The 27,831-nt window shown below is 44.6% G+C and overlaps 1 protein-coding gene across 3 annotated transcripts; it reads right to left on the bottom strand.

The window, feature by feature from the left end:
• Positions 1-27,547, bottom strand: MPZ (myelin protein zero). Of its 3 annotated transcripts, none has more exons than XM_068264909.1 (6): positions 27,400-27,547; positions 9,460-9,626; positions 8,127-8,340; positions 3,938-4,073; positions 2,746-2,815; positions 1-2,655 (listed from the first exon to the last, which is right to left on the bottom strand). In XM_068264909.1, exons 1-6 carry the CDS (start codon positions 27,464-27,466, stop codon positions 2,560-2,562), a joined length of 750 nt encoding a protein of 249 aa, XP_068121010.1. In that variant the 5' UTR covers positions 27,467-27,547; the 3' UTR covers positions 1-2,559. The 3 variants fall into 3 exon arrangements, with proteins under 3 accessions (XP_068121010.1, XP_068121009.1, XP_068121011.1); XM_068264908.1 differs by having other exon boundaries at positions 1-2,670; positions 2,758-2,815; XM_068264910.1 differs by having other exon boundaries at positions 2,758-2,815.
• Between the last annotated feature and the right edge of the window lie 284 nt (positions 27,548-27,831).

Below are 27,831 nucleotides of genomic sequence, written 5' to 3'. Positions count from 1 at the left end.
TTCCCAGAAATGTCAGTTTTTATTAACAATTAATGTATTTGATGACTAAATCTGATTTTGCAGGAGGTCGAAAAAATGACATGGCACCAATCTCTGCATATGCTTTACAATTCTATACATTTATACAGGAAAATATACAGACATATATAAACAGAACTGATGTTTCCACCTGAGCTTTTAGGGGCTCTGTGCTGGTGAGATTTATCATGGACCGGCGTGATCTTATGTTACTAAGTGATGGAAAGACACGTTGCCGAAGGCAAAATAGGCTTACAAGATGGCCGAACACCGGACAACAAGATAGAGTAATTGTTGGTCTAGGGTCTGTGACTATTATCGTCACGAGCTGTTACCCAGAGTGAATCCATTGGAAATGAATTGGCAGCCATCTTATGCATCATAGTATCCCAGAATCCTTTGCCTAGACATACGTCAAACACAAAAATAATGGATCATTTCCTGTTTATGGATTGTATTGTCGTTGCCAGTCGATCCTTATCACAGTCACCCCTAATAGCTAGGCCTCAGTCCAATCTTGGGGCTCCATGCCATCAAATTTAGGTTCTAACTTTCGAATAGGCAATTTAGAGTAAAAACTGAACTTCAGAAGATATCATACAACCGGAAAATATACCAAATGAATGTGAATTTGGTTAATTCGTAATGACAGAGGGGCAAGACACATGAAAAAGTGCCTTTTTTCATTCATATAAATACAAAAAAACTCCAAGAAACTTCATTCTGTCTCAGTTTCCTGGAACAAAAATGGCATACATTGCAGCACCATAGAAAAGAAAAAATAAGACGGACTTATAGACTAAACAACAACACAAAACTAATATTATAAACTACATTTGCTCTAATTTCAGACTTGAGGGCCTGCAGAAACTCAAGAAGGTCTGAGGAACAGGGAAGAATTAAGCGATTTATCCCTTCAGTTGCTCTACAAGAAAACTGGCTGATATTCGTGGACTTGAGGTCCTTCCTATGGTTTCTGTTACCCCAGTGCATGCTGGGATTGCAATGTAGGCCTCTGCAGCAGCTCTGAGGTGAACTAAAACCATGCTTTCTTTAACACCATTGCTGATGGCAGCAAAGGGGTTACTGCTGTAGAAATATTGCCCTGGAGAGAGGCAAGAAAGGGCAATACTTGTACAATGTAAAAATTCCTGAGGAACACATGAAATTTGCAGCTGCCTGGTGTGCCAAGATTCTATGTGTCCTCTTCTCTTACCTCAGGTCCCAGAATGCTTTGCCAGGTGCTCCATTTTGTTACATACTGACCTGAAGAGCAACTGGGGTGACTGCAGTTTGGTATGATCAAGGTTGGCCAAAGATTCGTGGGATGTTGAGGTGCCTACCAAGAATATTACTGGGGCAATTCCCATTTGATTTTGATTATGATCTTGAAAATAACCAACAACCCCTTTGAGAGGAAACCCTTGATCATACAAAAATAATAACTTGAGAATACATGGTGCTCTTGATGGGTAATGTTTGCATTACGTCGTCGCATTGCAGCCACTCCTGGGTAAATAAATCCTTGGTGGTTTCCCTGTATCCATGAGGAATACTACATTAATTCTTGGTTTCTCTGAGTGTTCTTGCTAGTTTCCAGCAGGGAAAAAGGTACACGATGGTTCTACGCTTAACACAAAAAAATGTTATTTATAAAAAGGCATTAGCCGCACCAGAAGACCCATGGGGACCTGGGAGGAAGCAGTGAATTGTGGGAGGATCAAATCTCTGGATATGAATAGGACATTAAAGCTATCCATGTGACCATTGTCAGGTCTTGAGATAAATTACATGGAACTTTTTGGATAAATGAAAGCAGCGAACAAAACCGAATCTACAAAATAGGTTATTCTGCAAGGAACTGAATTATGTCGGTCCTCGTTTACTGTAAGATACATGCCTGACTTCATCTATTGGTAAAACTGGCCAATATGGAACCTTTGTGTCTAGTAATCTATGGACTGTTATCTATTCTGAATAATCAGAAAGAAACAGATGATTACGTGTGTGTGTTTACTAAGCTAAACCTTTTGAAGCAACCATTACACTAATTGAATGAGATTTGGTATAGTTGAAGCTCAACCTATAATGCAACTTGAAAAATGGACATTGAAAAATGGCCAACATGGTGTTCTAGTATCCGCTAGTCAACAGTTTGATTGGATCATTGAAATACGTGATTGAGAAGGACAGATTTTGTCAGGTTCTTTATCCAATAGTTCCTGTAGATTCATGATACGTAAAGTGCTGATTTGAGAAGGAACAAAATGGTTGACTTGACCTATCAGGTTTATGGTGGCTTGCGTTCCTCCCAGGTCCCCGGACATCTCTGGTTTATTAGGGGTGTTTCTCTGAGTCACTTTTGATTAAATTCTTTAAGGCGTTTTTGAGGCTATTTTTGCTAGGAGACTTCACAGCGGCTCGGTAGGGCTGGTCCCCACCTTCGTCCCCCTTCAGTTCCATCTCGATGGTGTAGATCACTTTGGAGCTGCGGGGGGAATCTTCGTCTGCCTTTTGTGTACCTTCCCTGCCGGCTAATTGCTATTTCCTATCCTTGCGGGAGTCGCCCAGGCCTTTGGACTTCTTCTCGCCGGATTTGAAGCTTCGGCTCTGGTCCAGCATGGAGAGGAGTGGAGCCTGGAAGAGAGGGGTCTTCAGGATTTGAGGGAAAAATTTATTTCTGGACTTCCAAGGCACCAATTTTTTAGTTTTTCAAAAAGGACTCACATTGCTTCTTACCTGTCGAGAGCCCTTGGAGCCTTTGGTTAACTTGTGAAGTTTTCCCCTCTCCAGAGCACTGTGGATAAGAAGCAGATATGACAGTAGATGAGATAAAGAATATGGTGATTTACTGTATGTCAAGAACAAATTGTTGTTTTAGATGTATAAAGAGGTAAGTTTGAATATATTTTCTCACAGGACCGTATATTCTTATCCTCTACCTCATTCCGTACATGTCTAACTATACAGTACATAGGTAGACCACAGGCTCCAGGTTTTCACAACCAAGGCATTATATGAGTAACAAAGGTAGAAGTATCACTCAACTGCTTTATTCTCCTGCAGGAGAGTCAGGTGACTGCACAATATCAGAAGAAGTATCACTCAACTGCTCTATTCTCCTGCTGCATGGTCATGTGACTGTACAACAGAAGTATCACTCAACCGCTCTATTCTCCTGCTGCATAGTAATGTGACTGCACAACAGAAGTATCACTCAACCGCTCTATTCTCCTGCTGCATGGTCATGTGACTGTACAACAGAAGTATCACTCAACCGCTCTATTCTCCTGCTGCATAGTCATGTGACTGCACAACAGAAGTATCACTCAACCGCTCTATTCTCCTGCTGCATAGTCATGTGACTGCACACCAGAAGCCTCATGTTTAGTTATGGTATTACGGGGGAAAAAATCAATGGTAGCCGCCAGTCATTCTATGTCAACAGTTTCATTATGCTACTCATTGTGATTTACACTCAATGCTGTTGACCACAGATCTCTGGTTTTCGATACAGTAACATTGCAGCGATCCAGTAAGAAGGGTCCAGCAACGTCCTCCATCTTCTTCCACGTGGCGCTACACAAGACTAGCCAATGGTCGCAAACAGGAAGTCAAGCGATCGCGTTACTTTGCGCTGAGTCATTGGGGATCTTAAAGAACCGATCCGCCGTAATGGTCGTTATCTTCACGTGACGCTAAAAGACATTTGTGTGATTGCGCGCCTGTACCCACATCGTGAAATCATGGAAACAATAATTTGGCGCAGGAGCTGTGGCAAAGTGCTGCTTATGGCATAAGAACTGGCTTCCAGATCAAAACTCAACCTCATGCAAAATATGTAAAACTAAAAGGTAGCAGCAACAAGCGAGTCTGTCCAAAATAGAAAATTGGGTGTCTGGAGAGACTCTAGACCTACCTGAGTTCCCTTCGTACGCGGATCTGTCTTCTGAGCCAGCAGTAACGGATGAGGTAAGCTAGGAGGGCCACGATGATGACCAGGCCTAGGGCAGCTCCAATGATGATGCCGAGGACCATCCCAGCCCGGACTGGGGCTAGAAAAACACAGGGGAAAGAAAACAGAGCAATGAGTAGATAAGATAAGGCTCGGTTCACACTGTATTTTAAAGCCAAACAGATCCGGTAAAGCAGATCCGGTCTCCGCTTCACTGGATCCGTACAGCTTGGTCCACACTGGGAAAAGGATCCATGAAAAAAGATCGGATCACTGGTCGATTGGATCCGTTTTCACTCTGTTTGCCACTTCAGTAGGGGAGGTTGGGTACAGCAGCCGGGCTCACCCACCCACCCGCTCAGGAGAAGCCCGGTTTGCGTCCTCAGATCCCCCCAGACCCCCACCCCTGTGGATTTTACCCCTAAGACTACTTTCCTACCAAGACGTTGCATTTTAGGGGACGTTATGGTCGCATAACGTGCCCCCCTAACGCAACGCATGGTGGTGTTGAAGTTGGACGTCAGATTGAGCTGCGCTATGCAGCTCTCAAAGCAGCCGCTCCAGGTTAGTGATAGGAAGTCCAGATCTTTTTAAGGATTCGGATCATTTGAATCGAATCATTGAAAAGATCTGGATCTTTGAACCGAATCATTTGAATCATTTTAATAGGGAAGCAGACTGGGGGTGAAATGACTAGCAGGACAGGACTTTCCCTGCACTGTACATTCTGTATGTTCCTGTTTCTTCCAGCCAGACATCCACTGTAAACCGAATCGTTCATTGTGATGATCCGGATGATTCGACTCACAAAAAAGATCCAGATCAAATGTACGATTCGTTCATGATCCGGACAAGACTATCAGTCCCACCACCAGTCACCACAGTGCAGTGAATATTAATTAGCCATGTGGCTGGCCTCGGAGGAGGAGGGGAGACCTCCTCCTCCAACATTACTGAGCATGTGCAAACAGTCTAACGTGGCTTAGCCCAGTATAACGTACAGCATGCAGCACTTTGTTTAAAGAGACTCTGAAGCGAGAATAAATCTCGCTTCAGAGCTCATAAATAGCAGGGGCACGTGTGCCCCTGCTAAAACGCCGCTATCCCGCGGCTAAACGGGGGTCCCTTCACCCCCAACCCACCCCCCGCAAAATTGTGTCGTAGAAAGGTCGCAGAATTTCCCTTCCTGGAGGCAGGGCTAACGGCTGCAGCCCTGCCTCCAGTCGCGTCTGTCAGCGGCGCATCGCCGCCTCTCCCCCGCCCCTCTCAGTGAAGGAAGACTGAGAGGGGCGGGGGAGAGGCGGAGATACGCGTTGACAGACGCGCGTGGGGCAGGGCTGCGGCGGTTAGCCCTGCCCCAACCAGGAAGCGCTCCCCGGGTGTATCGAGGGGGATTTGGGGGTGAAGGGACCCCCGTTAAGCCGCGCTATAGCGGCGTTTTAGCAGGGGCACACGTGCCCCTGCTATTTATGAGGTCTGAAGCGAGATTTATTCTCGCTTCAGACTCTCTTTAAACGTGCTGCATTATTATGTAACGCAACGTGGGCACTGTGAACAGCACATTGATTTTACAGTGCTGTGAGTTAGGCTGCGTTACTGGCTGCTGTAACGTGGGACTTTAACGTCCCACTGTGAAACCAGCCTTAATGGTCCGTTTCTTCACTAGTGTAAAGGAATGTTCCGTTCTCCCAATGCAGCGCTTCAGATTCAGTTTCCGGTACTCTGGGCTCAGCGGTCAGGAAAAACCAGTGCTGCAGCAAAGTTGCAATCCGTTCGGCGGAACGTACGGAACGGATCCGAACGAACAGACACATGTGAACAGTTCCATAGGTTACACTGGATCCGTTTGCATCCGTTCCGTTTGTACAGTATCCGTTCTGCTTATGGTCTGCTTTTTAACGCTAATGGGAACTGGGCCTAACCCCTCAATCATCTAGTGCGGAAACTACTCAATGGACATTCCACTCAATACTAACTAAGGACAACTGTAACGAGAGGGATATGGAGGCTGCCATATGTATTTTCTTTTAAACAATACCAGTTGCCTGGCAGTCCTGCTGATCTATTTGGCTGCAGAAGTGTCTGAATAACACCAGAAACAAGCATGCAGCTAATCATGTCAGATCTGACAATAATGTCAGAAACGCCTGATCTGTTGCATGCTTGTTCAGGGGCTATAGCTAAAAGTATTAGAGGCATCCCGCTGACCTTTTTGGCTGCAGTAATGTCTTAATCACAGTCCTGAAACAACCATGGGGCTAATCTAGTCACACTTCAATCAGAAACATCTAACCTGCCCCTTTCTGTTGAGGCCCCTTTCACACTGGTGCGTTTGTGTTACCTTGTTTTGCCACAGGGTAACGCAACGCCAATAAAAGTCCATGGAGCATTTCATACCTGGCAACATGCGTGGCGACCGGAAGTCACGCAAGTCTATGGCGACGCTGCTTTTTAAAAATTTTCCACGTTGCATGGAATCATATTTTTTCCATGCGTCGGACGCACGCAGCGTTGTCACAACAGGCGGCAAATTCAAATTTTTTTTGTATTGGATTTAATACAAACATCTGTATTGGATCCAATATAAAAATTCTAAATGCAAACAAAAAATCAGCAAATAGCAGAAAATAATAAAGCAGTAAAAATGTTTTTAATAAAAATGTAAAAGAAAAAAAAACTAACTTTTGGAGGGACAGTCCCTCTTTGAGGAACCCTGTACAGATCTAGGTAAATATATGTATTTTTCTACTGAAAAATGTGCTTAAATGGACTCTAAACTGTATTGCCAATTGCCCTACTTAAAATTGATATATTTATTTTCAAATGTTAATATGAAGGAAAAGTGAACCAGGATAGAAAGGACCAGTGTGGTTTGATAAAACGACACATTTTTCGTCTGAAATATTTACGGTATGTGTGACTAGGGGTGTGTTGGGGGCGTGATTAGGGGCGTGGCTTAAATGTCTCTCTTTCTTATCTCAAAAAGTTGGGAGGTATGGACCCTGCAGCTCACTCAAGCTTGCTTATACTGACTCCCATGTGATCTACACAGTTAGGGCTCGATTCACAAAGCGGTGATAACCCAGTTAAAGACTTTAGGCGTGATAACCATTTTTATCATGCCTAAACTCTGTTTAGGCATGATAAGTTTAGGCATGATAAGTTTAGATAAGTTTAGATCGCGCGCAAAGTCCTGCACGCAAAGCAGCGCTATTAAACTCTATGCAAAGTGCACCAGACTTTGCTAGCGCAAAACTTTTGATCAGCTGTGCACTGCGGTGCTAACGCAGTTGGTGCTTAAACTTATCACACCTAAAAACTTATCACACCTAAACTTATCATGCCTAAACTTATCACACCTAAACTTATCACACCTAAACTTATCATGCCTAAACAGAGTTTAGGCGTGATAAAGGGCTTTTCACTAGCGTGCTAACTGTTAGCACCGCTTTGTGAATCAGGCCCTATGGGCTTGATTCACAAAGCGGTGCTAACAGTTAGCACACTGGTGAAAAGCCCTTTATCATGCCTAAACTCAGTTTAGGCATGATAAGTTTAGGTGTGATAAGTTTAGGTGTGATAAGTTTAGGCATGATAAGTTTAGGTGTGATAAGTTTAGGCATGCTAAGTTTAAGCGCCAACTGCGTTAGCACCGCAGTGCACAGCTGATCAAAAGTTTTACGCTAGCAAAGACTGGTGCACTTTGTATAAAGTTTAATGGCGCTGCTTTGCGTGCGGGACTTTGCAAGCGATCTAAACTTATCTAAACTTAGCATGCCTAAACTTATCACACCTAAACTTATCACACCTAAACTTATCACGCCTAAACTGGCTTTTCACCAGCATGGTGCAATGGTTATCATGCCTAAAGTCTTTTAGGCATGCTAACTGGGTTAGCACCGCTTTGTGAATCGAGCCCTATGAGTCATCAGAAGGGAGTGGTGAGGAGTCATCAGCAAGTTCAGCTGTAACTACTACTCAGTAGTTGATATGGACTGCAGGACTTTCATATGGCTATAAGACAGAAAAGAGGTTCAGGGTGTGAAGCAGCTTTTTGTTTCAGGACGTAACTCCAGATTCAAAGATACGGATTCACTACAAAGTTACTTTAAGTTTAGAATCTAGATAGGTTAGGAAAGTCGTAGGATTTCACCTTTGTCGAAGACGAGCAGATGCACGAAGGATGATTTCCCCACCACATCTGGGGGGTTTTTAACATCACAGGTGAATGTTCCATTGTCGCTGTAGTCCAAGTTGTGGATCACAATGGAGCCGTCTTTCCCCCTTGGATATCCAACCCATTCTATGCGGTCCTTGAAGACACCTCTGTCATCAATAATGGCCTCTCCCTTGGTATAGTGGAATATCTGAAAATGGAAAGAATTTTGGAACTTTAGAGAGAGATCAAGAAATTGATTGATATTCGCCATGTAATTTGTTTACATTGTTTGATCCACAATCATCTTTACTACCAGCAGACAGGGAAAAAAACGACAGCACCAACTACCCTTATCTATAACCACACAGCCCTATCAATGAAATAGGCTAAAGGGTTGTTTTTTTATAGATATGCGTATGCACAGAGGAAGATACTGGTTGCTTGGCAGTTGGAAAAAGCTGTTATTTCCTACAATGCAACGAGGCTCACAGACAGGAAACTGTCAGGACCATGGTCATGACATCACAGAGTGGGAGGGGTTCCACCACAATATCAGTCATACAGAGCCCCCTGATGATCTATTAGAGAAAAGGAAAATATTTCTTATGGGAAAGGGGGCATCAGCTTCTGATTGGCATGAAGTTCAATCCTTTTCTACAGTTCCTCTTTAGTTCCTCTTTACAGTTCCTCTTTAGTTCCTCTTTACAGTTCCTCTTTAAAGTGGACCCAAATTAAAAATACAAGATTTCAGAAATAAAATCTATTTTCTAAATGATAATAATAAATAGCAGCCTTTTTTCAGCTGCATGATGACAAATATAAAATATTTTACATTTATTGGAGGAACCCCTCCCTCCCTTTCATATTGCCGGGACAGAATCCGGCAGACTGGTGGAGTAGGAGGGGTCCGGCAAAGGAGGAATTGCTAATGGATGCCACCTGTATAACCCTAGTTATGAAAAGAGAAGGGTGAAAAGCATGCACTGAAATGCTCATAGGCTTGAAGGAGTGTTTATTTATCTTTGTATGTGTCAGAGTGGCGCAACTAAATACTCTGAATTAAAAAAATGTTTGGTTTGGGTCCGCTTTAATACACAGTTGAACTTGTAGTATGAGAAGCGTAAGGGTGTATTCACTAAATGGCGGCAAGCAGAATAACTTGCGTAAAGTCTTACTGCACGATGAATACATGACATACAGTGCATTACTCTTTGCTCATCGTGCGGTAACACTTTACGCACAGGCTCAGGAAGACCCGCCTCACTGTTCTGGAACTATCAGTCGAGGATCCCTCAGGTAGCAACAAGCATCAATATTTTCTACTGACCGAATATTTTTGCCGACCGTTGTCCGGTCTGTAGTGCCAGGTGACCGAGATGTCATCAGAAATCCATTCGCTGGACCAGAACGTGCAGGACAGATGGACTTTGGACCCCACAGTGCCATGGAGTTCTCGGTCGGTGTAAACTTCCATGGCCAGGGTGTGTTGTAGGGCTGAGGAGAGAATTGAAAAGAGATTGAAAAAAAGACATAAAATTAGGCAGTTATACTTTCAGCCAGGGCCGTTTCTTGCCCCGTTCAGCCGGTTCTGCTGAACGGGGCGCCGATGAGTGACAGATTGGGGGGCGCCAGGCCGTCCCTGTGGCCGCCGCCACTGCTCCCCCTCCCTCCCTCCTGGCGCCTCACTCAGACCTCGATCAGGCGGCGACCAATCGTGCGGGCGCTAGGACCCAGCGCCCGCACTATGCGGAAGTGACATCACTTCCGCATATAGAGCGGTTGCGTCCGGCGCCCGCCGGTACTGGTCGGGTCGCCGCTGATCCTGAGGTCTGCAAGGTGAGGGGGGAGCGGGAGCGGCGGCTGGGGGCTCCCTGTCACTTACTGCTCAAACGGGCTCCCTGTCACTCACTTCCTAAAGGGACTCCCTGTCACTCACTTCCTAAAGGGGCTCCCTGTCACTCACTTCCTAAAGGGGCTCCCTGTCACTCACTTCCGAAAGGGGCTCCCTGTCACTTCCTAAAGGGGCTCCCTGTCACTTCCTAAAGGGGCTCCCTGTCACTTCCTAAAGGGGCTCCCTGTCACTCACTTCCTAAAGGGGCTCCCTGTCACTCACTTCCTAAAGGGGCTCCCTGTCACTCACTAGCTAAAGGGGCTCCCTGTCGCTCACTAGCTAAAGGGGCTCCCTGTCGCTCACTAGCTAAAGGGGCTCCCTGTCGCTCACTAGCTAAAGGGGCTCCCTGTCGCTCACTTCCTAAAGGGGCTCCCTGTCACTCACTTCCTAAAGGTACTCCCTGTCACTCACTTCCTAAAGGGGCTCCCTGTCACTCACTTCCTAAAGGGGCTCCCTGTCACTCACTCACTTCCTAAAGGGGCTCCCTGTCACTCACTCACTTCCTAAAGGGGCTCCCTGTCACTCACTCACTTCCTAAAGGGGCTCCCTGTCACTCACTCACTTCCTAAAGGGGCTCCCTGTCACTCACTCACTTCCTAAAGGGGCTCCCTGTCACTCACTCACTTCCTAAAGGGGCTCCCTGTCACTCACTCACTTCCTAAAGGGGCTCCCTGTCACTCACTCACTGCCTAAAGGGGCTCCCTGTCACTCACTCACTGCCTAAAGGGGCTCCCTGTCACTCACTCACTGCCTAAAGGGGCTCCCTGTCACTCACTGCCTAAAGGGGCTCCCTGTCACTCACTGCCTAAAGGGGCTCCCTGTCACTCACTGCCTAAAGGGGCTCCCTGTCACTCACTGCCTAAAGGGGCTCCCTGTCACTCACTGCCTAAAGGGGCTCCCTGTCACTCACTGCCTAAAGGGGCTCCCTGTCACTCACTGCCTAATGGGGGTCCAGGCTGGCTACATGTACTGGGGAAACTGGCTGTTTGTCATTATGTGCATTTACTGGTGAAAAGCGGTCTCTTATTATGTGCATTTACTGGTGAAAAGCGGTCTCTTATTATGTGCATTTACTGGTGAAAAGCGGTCTCTTATTATGTGCATTTACTGGTGAAAAGCAGTCTCTTATTATGTGCATTTACTGGTAAAAAGCAGTCTCTTATTATGTGCATTTACTGGTGAAAAGCAGTCTCTTATTATGTGCATTTACTGGTGAAAAGCTGTCTCTTATTATGTGCATTTACTGGTGAAAAGCAGTCTCTTGTTATGTGCATTTACTGGTGAAAAGCAGTCTCTTGTTATGTGCATTTACTGGTGAAAAGCAGTCTCTTGTTATGTGCATTTACTGGTGAAAAGCAGTCTCTTATTATGTGCATTTACTGGTAAAAAGCAGTCTCTTATTATGTGCATTTACTGGTGAAAAGCAGTCTCTTATTATGTGCATTTACTGGTGAAAAGCTGTCTCTTATTATGTGCATTTACTGGTGAAAAGCTGTCTCTTATTATGTGCATTTACTGGTGAAAAGCTGTCTCTTATTATGTGCATTTACTGGTGAAAAGCAGTCTCTTATTATGTGCATTTACTGGTAAAAAGCAGTCTCTTATTATGTGCATTTACTGGTGAAAAGCTGTCTCTTATGTGCATTTACTGGTGAAAAGCGGTCTCTTATGTGCATTTACTGGTGAAAAGCGGTCTCTTATTATGTGCATTTACTGGTGAAACGCTGTCTCTTATGTGCATTTAGTGGGGAAATTTTGTCAGTAAAAATAATCTTTTGTCAGTAAATTTTTAGGTATTTGTCAGTAAAAAATAACGTGAAAGGTTGGCAACACTGGCAGGCTGCGCGGCGCAACGGGAAAGATACAGGCAGCCCACCTCACGCTTGGGCTTGGCGGGGGGAGGAGCCGACGACAGCGAGCGAGAGTACGGTGGCCGCAGGCAGCCATAAATACGCAGTGTGTGACTGCGTCGCACTCGCAGAGCCTCTCAACCTGAGTCAGTCCAGAGACTAGCAGACTGCCAGGCAGTCAAAGCCAGCCAGGAGCAAGCCCATGGAAGAGGGGTAGGAATGGGGTACCACATGCATGCGTAAAGAGGTGGAAGGTGTGGGTGTGATTAGGCAGGACATGGGTGTGGTTATGTGGTTGGGCGCGGTTAATTTAACCACTCCCATAGGCGCCAGAGAAAATCTTGCTGCCAGGTGCCAGGCACCCCAGGCTCACCCCTGTGTGCAGAAGCAGTGTGCGGCGGAGCCCAGCCCCAGAAGGTGGAGTCTTTTTGGCCAGTTGGACTCGGGCTCCTCGCTGCCACTGCTGCTAGTGGGTGCCTTGGCCCTTGCTGCCGCTGCCCGCTAGCACCTCCATGGTCCCCTGCCCGGACCCCCACCGTTCCTGGCCCGGCGCCTTCTTCCAGTTCCACCTGCCATGAGATGGACCTCATGGTAAGTAGGCAGTAAGGCAGGCAGTCTATGTACAGCACTGCCTCTCTCTTTCTGATGTGGCTGCTGGGGGAGGGGGGCGCTCTTTTTGCCCTGGGCTGGTGGTCAGAACCCACCATGGTGATGGTCTAACAGTGTGACTCCCTGGCTGGGGGTAGGGGGGCACTCTTTTTGCCCTGGGCTGGTGGTCAGAGTCTGACCACCAACCAGCCCAGGGCAAAAAGAGTACCCCCCTTCCCCAGCCAGGGAGTCACAGTCAGACCATGGTGGGCTCTGACCACCAGCCCAGGGCAAAAAGAGCACCCCTCCTACCACCCACAGCCAGGGAGTCAAAGTCAGACCATGGTGGTCTGACGGTCAAACCACCATGGTCTGACTGTGACTCCCTGGCTAGGGGGGGAGAGGGTCACTCTTTTTTTTCCCTGGACAGGTGGTCAGACCACCATACTGTGACTCCCTGGCTAGGGGGCGGAGGGGGTCACTCTTTTTTTCCCTGGGCAGGTGGTCAGACGCAGAGTAAAAAAATTAAAAATAAAATAAAAATGGTGAGTTGGTTTCAAGAAGCCTTTTGACATGATTTCACTTAGCAGCTTTGATTTGGGGGGGGGGGGGGGGGGGGGGCAATTTTTTGACTCTCGAACTGGGTGAAATTTAGCCTAGAAACTGCCCTGCTTTCAGCAATTCCCTGGTTACATTACAGTGGTCTGAAACTCCGACATAACATTCTATAAAAATGTGTTTTCCTACTTTGTATTACTCATACAGTTATCATATTTGCTTTTGTGCATAAGTAAGGGCTGGTCCACATGGGCTTCTGCTGAGCTTCTGCTTAGCGTTTCGTTCAAACGCTGTGGTTTTTTTTTTTCAAGAATGCCAGCATTCAACAGCTTAGCTTTTAATGGCTTTTGAAGGCTTTTAATGGCTTTCAGGAGAGCGTTGCATTTTTTGGGCTTTTGGTGGCTTTTACAGGAAGTATATGGAAAGGCTGGGCTTTTATGGGCTTTCATTGGCTTTTGCTGGCTTTCAAACTCCTTCTAGAAGCTGCATGTTGCTTTTGAGAGGAGACGAGACGCTGGCATCAACTGCCAGGCTTTCATGAAAGCCTGCAAAAGCTTGTAGTAAATGCTCCTATTCACTTGCATGGGAGGGCGGTAGATCCCTAAAAACGTTACTTTTAAAACGCTCTGTTTGAACCAGCCCTAATATTGTCTGTTTACAAATTACACGTTTCCATTGTGTAGTTTATCTTGCCCTGAAAGCTGCCATTGTATTTTATTTAAACTGACTTTTTTTTATATATTGACGTCTTCTAATGAGCTATTCTGAACAGTGTGTGTGCTTGAAGCACAGAGAGCTTCACAGAGAGCTCCTTTTAACTTGTTACACTGTGTATACACACAATATAATAACATTGGAATGTAAACAAAGATACTGTTATCTCCGGTTTGGATGCGGATTTGCAGCTGAATAGCAGGACAAAGTGCTTTGTTTAACCATTTCAGTGATCTGCTAAAAAAAAGTAGAAGTGCTGACTTTCAGACCACTTTAAAGGGTTCCTGAAGTGAGGGGGATATGGAGCAGTGGGTGGCGTAGCTAGACATTATGGGGCATTATGGGGCCATCCTATCTAGACACTCTTGAGCAATGCTACCGGCCCCGACCCTATGGATATGAGTAGATTGGCCGATTTACATTCTCATGCAATGCACACCAGGGCCCATATGCAATTCACTTTTTCTCCTGAGTTATCTCCTAGGAGATAGTTTTCATCTTCTCTTTAAGACTTAACTTTTCAGGATTTTACAATTGAAAAAGCACAGGAATGTAGTTGAAAAATAACTATCTAAATAATTTTAAGTATTTTCTCGCTTGCTGGTGATTTAAAATGCATTTTATGACAAGGGGTGAAATATCACTGAGGAGAAAACTAAGGAGCGAACGTTAATTGCATATGGACCTGGGTGTAGTCCATAAATACTGAGACATAGTCAGAGGGTGGAGCAACAGAATTAATAGTGAACACATCAATTTCCATCTGGCCCCCTCTCTTCTCCGGGGCCCCACAGCAGTTGCTATGGCTGCCATGGCTATTGCTACGCTCCTGATTATGGAGGCTGTCATATTTATTTAATTTTAACCACTTCACCCCCCAGTGCTAAATTTCTCCGTCCCTCTGCGCACCGCTTCACCCCCAGGGACGGAGAAAGGCGCACTTGTTTGTTTACTGGCTGGGAGTGGGCGGGGAACTCTCGCGCACACTCCAGCCAGCCAGCACAGCAGGTTACTAATTGGATGTTAGGAACAAGCGTTCCTAAATCCAATTAGCCTCGCCGATTGCGAGTAGAATGAAGACGGCTTCAATCAAATGCCGTCTTCATTCAAAACAATGCAAGGTAAACAAACTTGCAGCCCGCGATCGCGCGCCCCCGCGACCCGCGCGCGCGCACACACCCCGGCTCTGCAGTACAATGATTGGTTATGGGGACTCTCCAGTCCCCAATAACCAATCATAGTACATCAGTACAGTAATGGAAGCAGCGCTGAAAGGGAAAAATCGCGCTGGTGTTTCAGGGGTAAAACCCCTCAGTTGTGAAATGGTTAAACAATGTGCATTGCCCGGCTATCCTGCTGATTCTCTGCCTCTAAGGGCCCTTTTCCACCAGCGCGTTTGCGCTGGCTGAATCGCAAAAACGCAAACCGCTAGCGATTTTACAATCGCTACGGTTTGCTTTTTAACATGGGAATCGCGGTAGGTCATTTCCACTACCGCGATTCGTTTTTGCCGGGAACGCGAACACGCGGCGGAGCGATAATTGCCGCGATTTTGCTATGCAGTGCATAGCAAAATCGCGGCCGCGAACGTCGGGGAATCGCCGGTAATTGCGATTCAGCAATCGCTAGCGTTCAGCGTGAACGCTAGCGATTGCTAGTGGAAAAGGGCCCTTATACTTTTACCCATAGCCCCTGAACAAGCATGTAGCAGATCAGGTGTTTCTGACATTATTGTCCAATCTGACAAGATTAGCTGCATGCTTGTTCCCGGTGTGTGATTCAGACACTACTCATAGCTCCCAACTGTCCTTATTTTTGAGGGACAGTCTCTTTGGGAGCCCTGTCACTCTGTCCCACTTTTCTCCTTATTTGTCCCTCTTTCAGGACTTTGTCCCTCTTTCTATGTAAATATATATATTTCTCTACTAAAAAAATGTGTTTAAATAAACTTTATTCCCATCCTTTAGGCCTCTTTCACAGTGCGTTAAAGTCGCACGCCATAAAATACCTTAACGCAGAGTAACGCACAGCAATGCAAAGTCTGTGCGACATTCACAGTGCACATGTTGCGTTAGTGTGTAACGTGTAGCAATATGTACAAAGTGCTGCATGCTGTGCGTTTAGCAATGTATCTACTGCGTTATGTGTGTTGCACATGCTCAGTAAGGTTTTTTTTTTTATGTAACGCATGCGCCGTATTTGTTCCATCAGTATGCGACGAAAACGGCGCACCAAGAGACACATAACGCAGTGCAAAATAACGTCCAATTTCATAACCTACATGCGCTGCGTTAGGGGCACGTTGTGCGACTTTAACGTTGCATGAAACGCAACATCCCACTGTGAAAGAGGCCTTAAATTGATATATTACTAATTTTAAAATGTTAATATGAAGGAAAATGAACCAGGATAGAAAGAACCAGTGTGGTTTGAATTATAAAACAACATATTTCTCTTATGAAATCTTTATGGTATGCGTGACTAGGGGTGTGTCAGGGGTGTGATCAGGGGTGTGGCAGGGGTGTGGCTTAAGTGTCCCTCTTTCTCATGTTAAAAATTCGGGAGGTATGACTACTGCAGCCAAATAGATCAGGCAACTAGTATCGTTCAAAAGGGAATAAATCAGTCTCCATAGCCCTCGTACTACAGTTGTCCATTCAATAAAGTCCTCCCACTGTTACAGCATGTAATGTAATGATAAATTAAGCCTGGGATTGGTCATGTATGTTGTTTAGTTATCTGCAGTTTTTACTGCTCCTCCCCAGTCCAACCAATCAGCTTAGGCCCCGCCCCCTTCCCCACTTGAGCACTTTAGGAAACAGAGCTGTAGTCACAATGCACAGCACCTTCTTTTCAATGCCATTTTCGGCTATGCGATTGCGATTCCATTCATTAAAATGGATGGAAATTACCATGTGTTTGCATATTTTCGTTGGCAACCATGCGTTACGATTCCATAGTGAATTACAATGCATGAATGGGAACATTAGACCTTAGAGAAGTCTGTACGCTTCTGATGTCACTGCAGACTGCGGCGTATCGTGTTCCCAAAAATGCGGTGAAAATCACGCTTTGTGGGGAAGCAGCCTTATAGCTATATAACATGACTGAGACAAATCTGTAAAAACTTCTGAGGTCCCTTGATTGGTTACTCCACAACAGAGCCACGACAAGGTCCTCCAGCACCCAAGGCTGAGACACCAAAGTGCGCCCCTCCATCCCTCCTATCCCAGCTGTCACACACTGATTGCTATTAGACTAAGAGGGCCACAGGGCCCACAACCTCCCCAACACCTTAATATCTAGTTATCTGGCTTGCAGTCACTGCTATGTATCCCCTTTTCTTATTTCTTTCTGTTTTAACCTCTTGAGGACCATGGTGGTAAACCCCCCTAGTGACCAGCCTAATTTTACATTAATTGGCCACTGCAGCTTTAAGGCCAAGCTGCAGGGCCGTATACCTCTGCACACAAGTGATCCCCCCCCCCCCTTTTCTCCCCACCAACAGAGCTCTCTGTTGGTGAGGTCTGATCGCCCCCCCTGTGTTTATTTTATTTTTTTATAAATATTTGTTTGTTTGTTTTTAAAATATTTTTTGACATTTTCTTTTCTTTTTTTTTTCTAAATCCCCTCCCTCCCCCCAGCCGGCCAATCACGGCGATCGGCTGTCATAGGCTTCTGCCTATGAGAGCCGATCGCTCTCTTGTCCCCCATGGGGACAGCCGTGTCACACGGCTGTCCCCAGTGCAGCGCTGCTGCTGATCGCAGCGCTGCACATGTAAATACACGGCGGTTTCGCTGTGCAACAGTCTCCCGAGCGGCAATCGCCGCTCGGAGACTGAAGGCGGAGCTCAGCTCCGCCCACCAAGCGGGAGATGCGCGCGCACCGTGCGCGCGATCTCCCGTAAACTGCTGCCCCAGGACTTTCCGCCAATTGGCGTTAGCTGGTCCTGGGGCTGCCGCCGCGGCCACGCCTACTGGCGTGACGCGGGCGGCAAGCGGTTAAACACAATTAGGAATGACAGCTGAATGAATTGTGCTCCCCCTCCTACACTGCGCCCTGAGGCTGGAGCCTCTCCAGCCTATGCCTCGGCCCGGCCCTGCTCCAGAATAACAATGCCTCCCAGTCTCACCTCTTTTTGAGATGAGTCAGGGCTGGTGCACACCAGAGCGGTTCTGAAGCGTTTTTTAAAACGCTTGCATGGGGAAAACCGCTTGGCTAATGAAAGTGAATGGGCTGGTGCACACCAGAGCGGGTTGTTTTTTCCACAAACGCAAACTCGGGGGCTGCTGCAGTTTTTTTATTTTTGAGGCGTTTCTGCCTCAATGTTAAGTATAGGAAAGTGGAAAACAGCTCTGAAAAACGCTAGATCAGAGCGGTTATCCAGGCATTTTTGTTACAGAAGCTGTTCAGTAACAGCTTTACTGTAACAATATATGTAATCTGCTACACAAAAACGCCCCAAAAAAACGCTAGGCAAATCGCTCTGAAATCTGCTTCAAAAACCTCTAGCGTTTTGCGGATCTGCTAGAGGTTTTTGGTGTGCACTGGGCCTAAGAGGGACACTTTATAGTGGAAATGCATTTTGGCAAACACCTCCTATTGTTAACAAGGCCATATTTCAGGCAAGGCTACAAAAGGCCATGGCCTAGGGCACCAGGAAAGCAAGGGGCAGGCTGTGGGCAGCAGGGTGACAGTAGTAGTTAGCCTGCCGAACAGGCTGGTGGGCGGATACCAACAGCCGGATCTTGCAGTTGGGGATGAACGGGCAGCAAAAGCATACTTACAATGATCTCTGAGCTGCCTGTCACTCACCAAATGTGCCGCACGCCAAGGCGCTTACAATCTAATCCCTGGCATCATGTCACTAACTGTCCTCAGATGAGCTTATAATGTACTCCCTGTTATCATGTCACCAACTGTCCCCAGAGGAGTTTATAATGTACTCCCTGCCATCATGTCACCAACTGTCCTCAGATGAGTTTATAATGTAATCCCTGCCATCATGTCACTAACTGTCCTCAGATGAGCTTATATTGTACTCCCTGCCCTGTCACCAACTGTCCTCAGATGAGCTTATAATGTAATCCCTGCTATCATGTCACTAACTGTCCACAGAGGAGTTTATAATGTACTCCCTGCCATCATGTCACCAACTGTCCTCAGAGGAGTTCATAATGTAATCCCTGTCATCATGTCACCAACTGTCCTCAGATGATCTTATAATGTACTCCCTGCCATCATGTCACTAACTGTCCTCAGATGAGCTTATAATGTACTCCCTGCCATCATGCCACCAACTGTCCTCAGATGAGCTTATAATGTACCCCCTGCCATCATGCCACCAACTGTCCTCAGAGGAGTTCATAATGTAATCCCTGTCATTACTTCATTAACTGTCCTCAGAGGAGCTTTCAATATAATCCCTGCTGGGAAGAGGGGGGGGGGGGGGTGCTGTTGGTCCGGGGAGTTTTATGGGGTTAATGTTAGGCATTAGTCATCAGATGCCAGGAGTGGTTAGGGTTAGGCACTAGGTGGAGGTGTTAAAGGAAGTGTGAGATATATGGAGGCTGCCATATTTATTTACTTTTAAACAATACCAGTTGCCTGGCTGTCTTGCTGATCCTCTGCCTCTAATACTTTTAGCCATAGACCCTGAACAAGCATGCAGCAGATCAGGTGTTTCTGACATTCTGACATACAGTCATGCATGTGCAAAAAAGAAATAAGTAAAAATAAATAAATGTAAATAGATTGCGTTATCAGGGCCCCTTTTTTAAGTTATTTTAAGCACACTTAGTTGTATGAGTAGACTATGAATATATCATTCAGAATTGGACCAGTATTACACATTTGACAACTTTTAAATCACGTATAAAATAAAGAAAGAGTTTGTGCTTGTAGCAGTTAATAAAAATAATAACAAAAAATTAGGTAATCCTTTGGGAGTAACGTGAAGGAGTCGTATTTGTGCTTTATGACATAACAGTCAGGGTACCCACACACACACTGCAAAATCAGATACGATGAACATCGGGACCGGTTTATCTAGTGATCAGTTGCTCGTAGCAACTAGTCAGAAGTCAGGTGCAAAGGCAGTTGATTGGGTTTGGTTGCTTTGGATAACTGCTGCACATTTGCTTCCATTTAATTACCCTGGTCTTCATAAAGAGGCCCCTCCTATGTGCAATCTGTCCTTATATATAGCATAGTATGGTCTGTCTATACAATGTAATCTTATTATAGTCACTCTGTCGACCCTCACGCTATGTAGTCATTGTTAGCATTACACAAAAACGTTTGTTATAATATGTGTGAACAATCTTTATGCTGGCCATACACATTTGAATACTGATTGGTCAATGGCAATTTTAAAGTAAACCCAAATTAAAAATACAAGATTTCAGAAATAAAATCAATTTTCTAACTTATAATAATAAATAGCAGCCTTTTTTCAGCTGCATGATGACAAATATAAAATATTTTACATTTATTGGAGGAACCCCTCCCTTCCTTTCAAATTGCCGGGATTTTTTCCGGCAAACTGGTGGAGTAGATGGTGTCCAGCAATGGAGGAATTGCTAATGGCTGCCCCCAGTATAACCCTAGCTATGAAAAGAGAAGGGTGAAAAGCATGCACTAAAATGCTCATAAGTTTGAAGGAGTGTTTATTTATCTTTGTATGTGTCAGAGTGGTGCAACTAAATATTTGTAATTAAAAAATGTTTGGTTTGGGTCCGCTTTAACTCACTAAGGGCTGGTTTTCACCAAAAGTGCTTTTGAGTGCTTTTAAAAGCGCCAATGTTTTAAAAAGTGCTTGGCTAATGTGTTGGTATGGCCTAGTTCACACCAGAGCATTGTGCTGAATTGTAAAAAAATAGGTTGGCTACTAAAGGACCACTGTCGTGAAAATCTTAAAATTTAAAATACACTATATGTAAACATAAACAAATAAGAAGTACGTTTCTTCCAGAGTAAAATGAGCCATAAATTACTTTCCTTCTATGACTCTTGCAGGGTAGATCACTTTTCTCCTATGTTGCTGTCACTTATGCTAAGTACACACCATACAATTTTCTGTTAGATTCTTCTGTTAGATTTACCAACAACATGGAAAAAAGCTATCTGGCAGGTAAATCTAAGAGAAAATTTACAGTAGGTAGTGGAAATCTGACAGAAGCAACAGGTTTTGGACTAGTCCATCTCTTCATGGCGGATTCTCAGGGATTTATTTATTTTCAAAAGCAGTTGGCAGTTGCTCTGTCCATCTGCCAAAAAACTGTGTAGCGAGCAGGGAAACTGGCCAGCAACATTGTTTAACCACTTTACCCCCGCGCGTACGTATTTCTCCGCCCCTTTTTCCATCCTTTAAAAACCAGGGACGGAGAAACACGTACTTTCCGCGTTCCCGACGCTGTCCGCGCTCCCGCTCGTAAACACGCCGCCCGCCGCTAGTAAAACCGCCGCCGCCCGCTCGCCCGGAGATCAATGAACGGGAAAATCCATTCCCGTTCGTTGATCTAAGCCCCACAATGACCCGCTGCTCTCCTATGGGCAGCGCGATCATTGTGAGAAGAAACTCACGTGTCCAGCCTCCTTATTCTTCCTCCAAGCTTCCGGAAGGAGGCTTGGAGGTCGCAATAAAGCAAAAAGTTACTGTGGCCATCTTGTGGCCAAATAGTAAACTACACCCTACACATTTTTCACATACAAATAAATGACTTTTACACAAAAAATTAACTCATTACCTCCCACACTCCCCATTTTTTTTTTTTTTGTAATTAAAAAAAAATTCAAAAATTTACAATTAAAAAAAATACATAATTAGTTACCTTAGGGACTGAACTTTTTAAATATTTAAGTCAAGAAGGTATAACACTGTTACTTTATAAACTATGGGCTTGTAATTAGGGATGGACGCAAAACTGAAAAAAATGCACCTTTATTTCCAAATGAAATATTGGCGCCAAACATTGTGATAGGGACATAATTTAAACGGTTTTATAACCGGGACAAAAGGGCACATAAATTTCATGGGTTTTAATTACAGTAGCATGCATTATTTAAAAACTATAATGGCCGAAAACTGAAAAATAATTTTTTTTTTCCCCACATTTTTCCTATTTTCCCATTAAAACACATTTAGAAAAAAATAATTCTTGGCATAATGTCCCACCTAAAGAAAGCCTAATTGGTGGCGGAAAAAACAAGATATAGTTCATTTCATTGCGATAAGTAATGATAAAGTTATAGACGAATGAATGGAAGGAGCGCTGAAAGGTGAAAATTGCTCTGGTGGTCAGGGGGTAAAACCCCTCAGTGGTGAAGTGGTTAAACCCTTTTAGGCAATATCTTTATTAAGAATATAGGCCTTGCTGAGAATCCCTAATGAAGAGATGGACTAGTCCAAAACCAATTTTTCGCCATAATGCCCCTTTAACAATCCTTTTCATCATGGTATGTTTCACTGTATGCAACGCAATGTGTGGATTACGTGCATTAAAGGGGTACTATGGCAAAAAACTGTAAAATTTAAAATATGTGCAAACATAGACAGATAAGAAGTAAATTTTTTCCAGAGTAAAATGAGCCATAAATGACTTTTCTCCTATGTTGCTGTCACTTACAGTAGGTAGTAGAAATCTGACAGAAGCGACAGGTTTTGGACTAGTCCATCTCTTCATAGGGGATTCTCAGCAAGGCTTTTATACTTTATAAATATATTCCCTAAAAAGGATTTAAACATTGATACTGGCCAGCTTCCCTGCTCACTACACAGTTTTTGGCAGATGGACAGAGCAACTGCCAACTGCTTTTGAGAATAAATAAATCCCTGAGAATCCGCCATGAAGAGATGGACTAGTCCAAAACCTGACGCTTCTGTCAGATTTCTACTACCTACTGTAAGTGACAGCAACATAAAAGAAAAGCAATTTATGGCTCATTAAACTCTGGGAAAAAACGTACTTCTTATTAGTATATGTTTGCACATATTTTAAATATTTACAATCTTTCGCTATAGTACCCCTTTAAGAACATTCATGTTTACCATGCAATCCCTTTACAAGAACCAAGTCACACGGGCCATAGGGCTGCTATTAAAGAGGAGTTGTAGTGAAACTAGTGTAATCAATAATTTTTTTTTTTTTTACAATAGTCATTTATAGATTATAGTCATTATTTGCCCATTGTAAAATCTCATCTCTCCCAGATATATATTCTAAAATGTATCACTGGTGACAACATCTTTAGTCCTGCCAGGTGATCTGTACAGAATGTATGTTTACTAAGAGTTCCAGTACAATATTTCCTGGTCTCCCAGAATGCTCTGGGAGGAGGATTCCGCATAGCTAACAGCTGGGAGAACAGGGCTACATACCAATGCTGCTAATCTAGTCAGTCATCAGTCAGAAACATCTGACCTACATGCTTGCTCTAGGCTAGGGCTAAAAATATTAGAGGCGAGGATCAGGATCAGCCAAGAAATGTGTATTGTTTAAAAACGAAATACATATGGCAGCCTCCATATCCCTCTAACATCAGGTGTTCTTTAGAGGTCACCTGAAGTGAGGGGGCTATGGAGGCTGCCATATTTATTTTCTTTTAAGCAATACCAGTTGCCTGGCAGCCCTGCTGATCCTCTGCCTCTAATGCTGTATCCACACCATACAATTGTTCGGCCGATTTACCTGCCCGATCGTTTATTTACAGCAGCATGTCCGATCTAAGGATCGATCGATTTTATGAGCGATTTCCGTTGGTTTCTATGGAAATCGGTCATAAAAGCGCTCGTACAATCGATTGATCCTCAGATCAGACATGCTGGAAATAATCGATCGGTCATGTAAATCGGCCGAAAAATTGTATGGTGTTGATCCAGCATAATACTTTCAGCCATGACCCTGAACAAGCATGTAGCAGATCAGAGGCTTGATTCACAAAGCGGTGCTAGCAGTTAGCACGCTGGTGAAAAGCCCCTTATCACGCCTAAACTCAGTTTAGGCGTGATAAGTTTAGGCATGATAAGTTTAGGTGTGATAAGTTTAGGTGTGATAAGTTTAGGTGTGATAAGTTTAGGCATGATAAGTTTAGGTGTGATAAGTTTAGGCATGATAAGTTTAGGTGTGATAAGTTTAGGTGTGATAAGTTTAGGTGTGATGAGTTCAGGTGTGATAAGTTTAGGCATGATAAGTTTAGGCGTGATAAGTTTTGGTGTGATAAGTTTAGGCGTGATAAGTTTAGGCGTGATAAGTTTAGGCGTGATAAGTTTAGGTGTGATAAGTTTAGGTGTGATAAGTTTAGCTGTGATAAGTTTAGGCGTGATAAGTTTAGGTGTGATAAGTTTAGGCGTGATAAGTTTAGGTGTGATAAGTTTAGGCAAGATAAGTTTAGGTGTGATAAGTTTAGGTGTGATAAGTTTAGGCATGATAAGTTTAGGTGTAATAAGTTTAGGTGTGATAAGTTTAGGCATGATAAGTTTAGGCATGATAAGTTTAGGCGTGATAAGTTTAGGTGTGATAAGTTTAGGTGTGATAAGTTTAGGCGTGATAAGTTTAAGCACCAACTGGGTTAGCACCACAGTGCAGAGCTGATTAAAAGTTTTGCGATAGCAAAGTCTGGTGCACTTCGCATAGAGTTTAATGGCGCTGCTTTGCGTGCGGGACTTTGCGCGATCTAAACTTATCACGCCTAAACTTATCACACCTAAACTTATCACGCCTAAACTGGCTTTTCACCAGCGTGGTGCAATGGTTATCATGCCTAAAGTCTCTAACTGGGTTAGCACCGCTTTGTGAATCGAGCCCCAGGTGTTTCTGACATTATTGTCAGATCTGACTGGATTATCTGCATGCTTGTTACAGGTGTGAGATTCAAGGTAGGAACACACTAGGCAGAATCGCATATGTGTTTTCTGTAGCACACAGTACAAAACGCATATGCGAGTCTGTCTAGTGTGTTCCTACCCTCAGACACTACTGCAACTGAATAGATCAGCAGGTCTGCCAGGCAACTTGTATTGTTTAAAAGGAAATAAGTATGGCAGCCTCCATATTCTTCTCACCACAGTTGTCCTTTAAATTAAGCTGAACACAAGCATGGCTTCCATATACATATATCACTGCAAGTTATGCAATAAACACAGATATTCACTCTCAATATGATCCAAAAATGCCAAATGAATATGGAGGCTGACATCTTAATTTCCGTTTATAAAATGCTTGTTGCCTGGCTGTCATGCTGACGTTTTGACCTCAGTGGAGTGACACTTGGGACAAGCAGGCAGCCGGTGGCATAGCGATCGTCATAATCAGCTAATTACGATTAGGAAAAATTTTGCATAATTTTTCGCAATTACACCTATTCGTAATTACGATTTGTAAATTCAACTGATTTTGCACAGTCATTCGTAATTTCGCATAAAATGTTGCGTAATTTTCGCATAATTTCAGTAGTGACACCAAAATTGCTACATAATGGCCTCGATTCACAAAGCGGTGATAACCCAGTTATCACGCCTAAAGTACTTTAGGCGTGATAACCTCTTCACCACTGAGTTATCACCGCTTTTGCCTGCTCTTCGCGCGAAGTTATCGCGCGCAAAGTTTTGCGCGCGCACCCGCACAGGCGCGCGCGCAAAGTCCCATAGGGTTTAATGGGCGCATCGCGCGAAGCGCGGGGCGCTTCGCGCGCACGCGCGCGGGGTGCGCGCGCAAAACTTTGCGCGCGGAAACTTCGCGCGAGAAGCTCCTTATCATGCCTAAAGTGAGTTTAGGCGTGAAGAGGGGCTTTTCACCACGGTGCTAACACTTTGCACCGCTTTGTGAATCGAGCCCAATGTATCTCAATGGAGACGCAGAGTAATACGTTTTTTACACGCATTTTTTATGCTATTTAAAAGAAAAAAAATATGTCACTGTATTTTACTCCATTGATTAGGGAAAATACCATAATAAAAAAACGCAAACATGAAAAGCACAAAAAAAAAAAAACAGATGAGAATCACATAAAAAACGCAAACAGGAAATGCAAACAGAAACACGCCAAAAAAATAAAACCGCATAGTGGAGAAAATGCCTGTTTTTTTGCATTGCCTAGTGTGCTCCCAGCCTCAAAGGAATCACAAATGGCTCTTTCCATATTCTAGTCACTTAAATATTCTTTTAGGGCCCGTTTCCACGAAGTACGAATACGCAGAGTTTCCCCGCAGTTGGACGGGGAAACGCTGCCTATTTCATCAATAGTTTGCCATCCAAATTGTATGCCGGCGCGATTCTGGCCACTATGCAGCAGATTTTCATAACACGCATTGGCTGCAGCTTCACAGCAGCACGGGTGCCACGTCAGATCCGAAAACGCAGTGGAAATAAGCCCTTAAAGGACCAATATTATGAATAGTGTAACATTTAAAACACATGTATTCACATACAAATAACAAGTATGTTTCTCCCAGAGGAAAATGAGGTACAAGTTACTTTTCTCCAATGCTGTTTTCAGTTAATGTAGATAGGAGAAATCTGACAGAAACGACAGGTTTTGGACTAGCCCATCTGCTCACGAGGGATTCTCAGGGTTTTCTTTATTTTCAAAAGCACTTAGTGAATGGCAGTTGCTCTGCCCAACTGCCAGAATAATGTGCAGCGACCAGGAGGGCTGGCCAGCATCTTTGTATAAATCCTTTTCAGGGAGTGTATTTCTAAAGAATACAAGCCTTGCTGAGAATCCCTCATGAAGAGATGGAGTAGTCCAAAATCTGTCAGTTCTGTCAGATTCCGTCAGTTCCGTCAGATTTACTACTGCAAGTGACATCAACATAGGAGAAAAGTAATTTATAGTTCATTTTACTCTGGAAGAAACATACAAATGTATCTGTATGTGTTTGTGTATTTTAAATTTTACCATTTTCGTGAAAATGGTCCTAAGGGCTGGTTCAGACGGACGCTTGTGCAGCGTTTACTGCCAGCGTTCAGGGCTTGGCGTAAAACGCTCCCATTCAAGTGAATGGGAGCGTTTGTACCAAGCTTTTACGTGCGTTTAAACGAACGCGGCGTTCGGGTCCCGATTTTAACTGGCGTTTGAGGAGCCCCTGGAAGCTACATGTTGCTTCCAGGGGCGGTTAACCGCGACGGGTAATGTAGGGGAAGAAAAAACGCGAACGCAGCGCGAACGCTGCTGAAAGCCCGAGCGCATTGCAACCGCGACGCCAATGAACGCGACGCCTCCAAACGTCCGTCTAAACCAGCCCTTAAGAGAAATCTGCACACAGCCTTCACCAGATGAAATGACATCCCTACACACATTACAATTTGGTTGTGGAATTTTTCAGTAACAATTTTTCCATCCACTACACGATTGCTAGATGAAGTAATATCCTAAAATCTGGTAAATCTGAACCAATATTGAGTCGAGGAAGCAGCAAATGTAGGCATTGCCTGTTTATCCTTCCTTTTTGATTTGTGATTATAATGTAATGTCAAGAGATATTTATATGAATGCAATAGGGAATGCAGCTAAAACCTGGTACACACTTTCAATTATGATTGGCCAATCATAATTGTAAGTGTGTACCTGACTTAAGACAGATGCTTGGAAAGACTGCAAGAAATAAACAAGCAATTGCAATAAAAAATAATCAAAACGAACAACGACTACATGAGATAGACTTACTGAGAGCAAAGAGCACTACAAGTGCCAGGAGGCCGGACGGCATCCTGGAGAGGCTGGGGGCTTCCATTGGTTGTCTAGTAGCGTGTAAACCCCAAATGCATGGGGGGTCTCAGAGCCCCAGTAACCCTTGGATTCCTCTTGAGATGGAATAAGGGAGGGCTGGTAGGGTCTGTGGTTTAAAAACCCCAAGGGGCGGGGCACAGAAACATCTACTAAACTTTAGACCAACCAGGAGGCAGAGCTGGGACGGTCGGTGGGTGCTGAGGCTGGGACAGTCGGTGGGTGCTGAGGCTGACAGTCCGGACGGAGAGAGCTGACTACAGGCTCGCGCTGTATAAGGGGCTGTTTGTTTCTCAGCCATGTAGGAGGGATGCCAGCAAATAAATGCACTGACTGCTGAACAAACAACTCAGCACAGTGCAAGAGCTAACA

This window comes from Hyperolius riggenbachi, unplaced genomic scaffold (genome assembly GCF_040937935.1).
Source record: "Hyperolius riggenbachi isolate aHypRig1 unplaced genomic scaffold, aHypRig1.pri scaffold_216, whole genome shotgun sequence".
Taxonomy (NCBI): Eukaryota; Metazoa; Chordata; class Amphibia; order Anura; family Hyperoliidae; genus Hyperolius; species Hyperolius riggenbachi.
This window is presented reverse-complemented; position numbering and strand designations above follow the sequence as displayed.

Bases quoted from the DNA above. Each gene is read 5' to 3' on its own strand.
- MPZ (XM_068264908.1), bottom strand. From the start codon at position 27,466: ATGGAAGCCCCCAGCCTCTCCAGGATGCCGTCCGGCCTCCTGGCACTT. The intron at 8,341-9,459 runs GTCAGTAGAAAA...TTCCATTTTCAG, and splicing joins ACGGTCGGCAAAAATATTCG to ATATTCCACTATACCAAGGG. The intron at 2,816-3,937 runs GTAGGTCTAGAG...TCTTATCCACAG, and splicing joins CGCGTACGAAGGGAACTCAG to TGCTCTGGAGAGGGGAAAAC.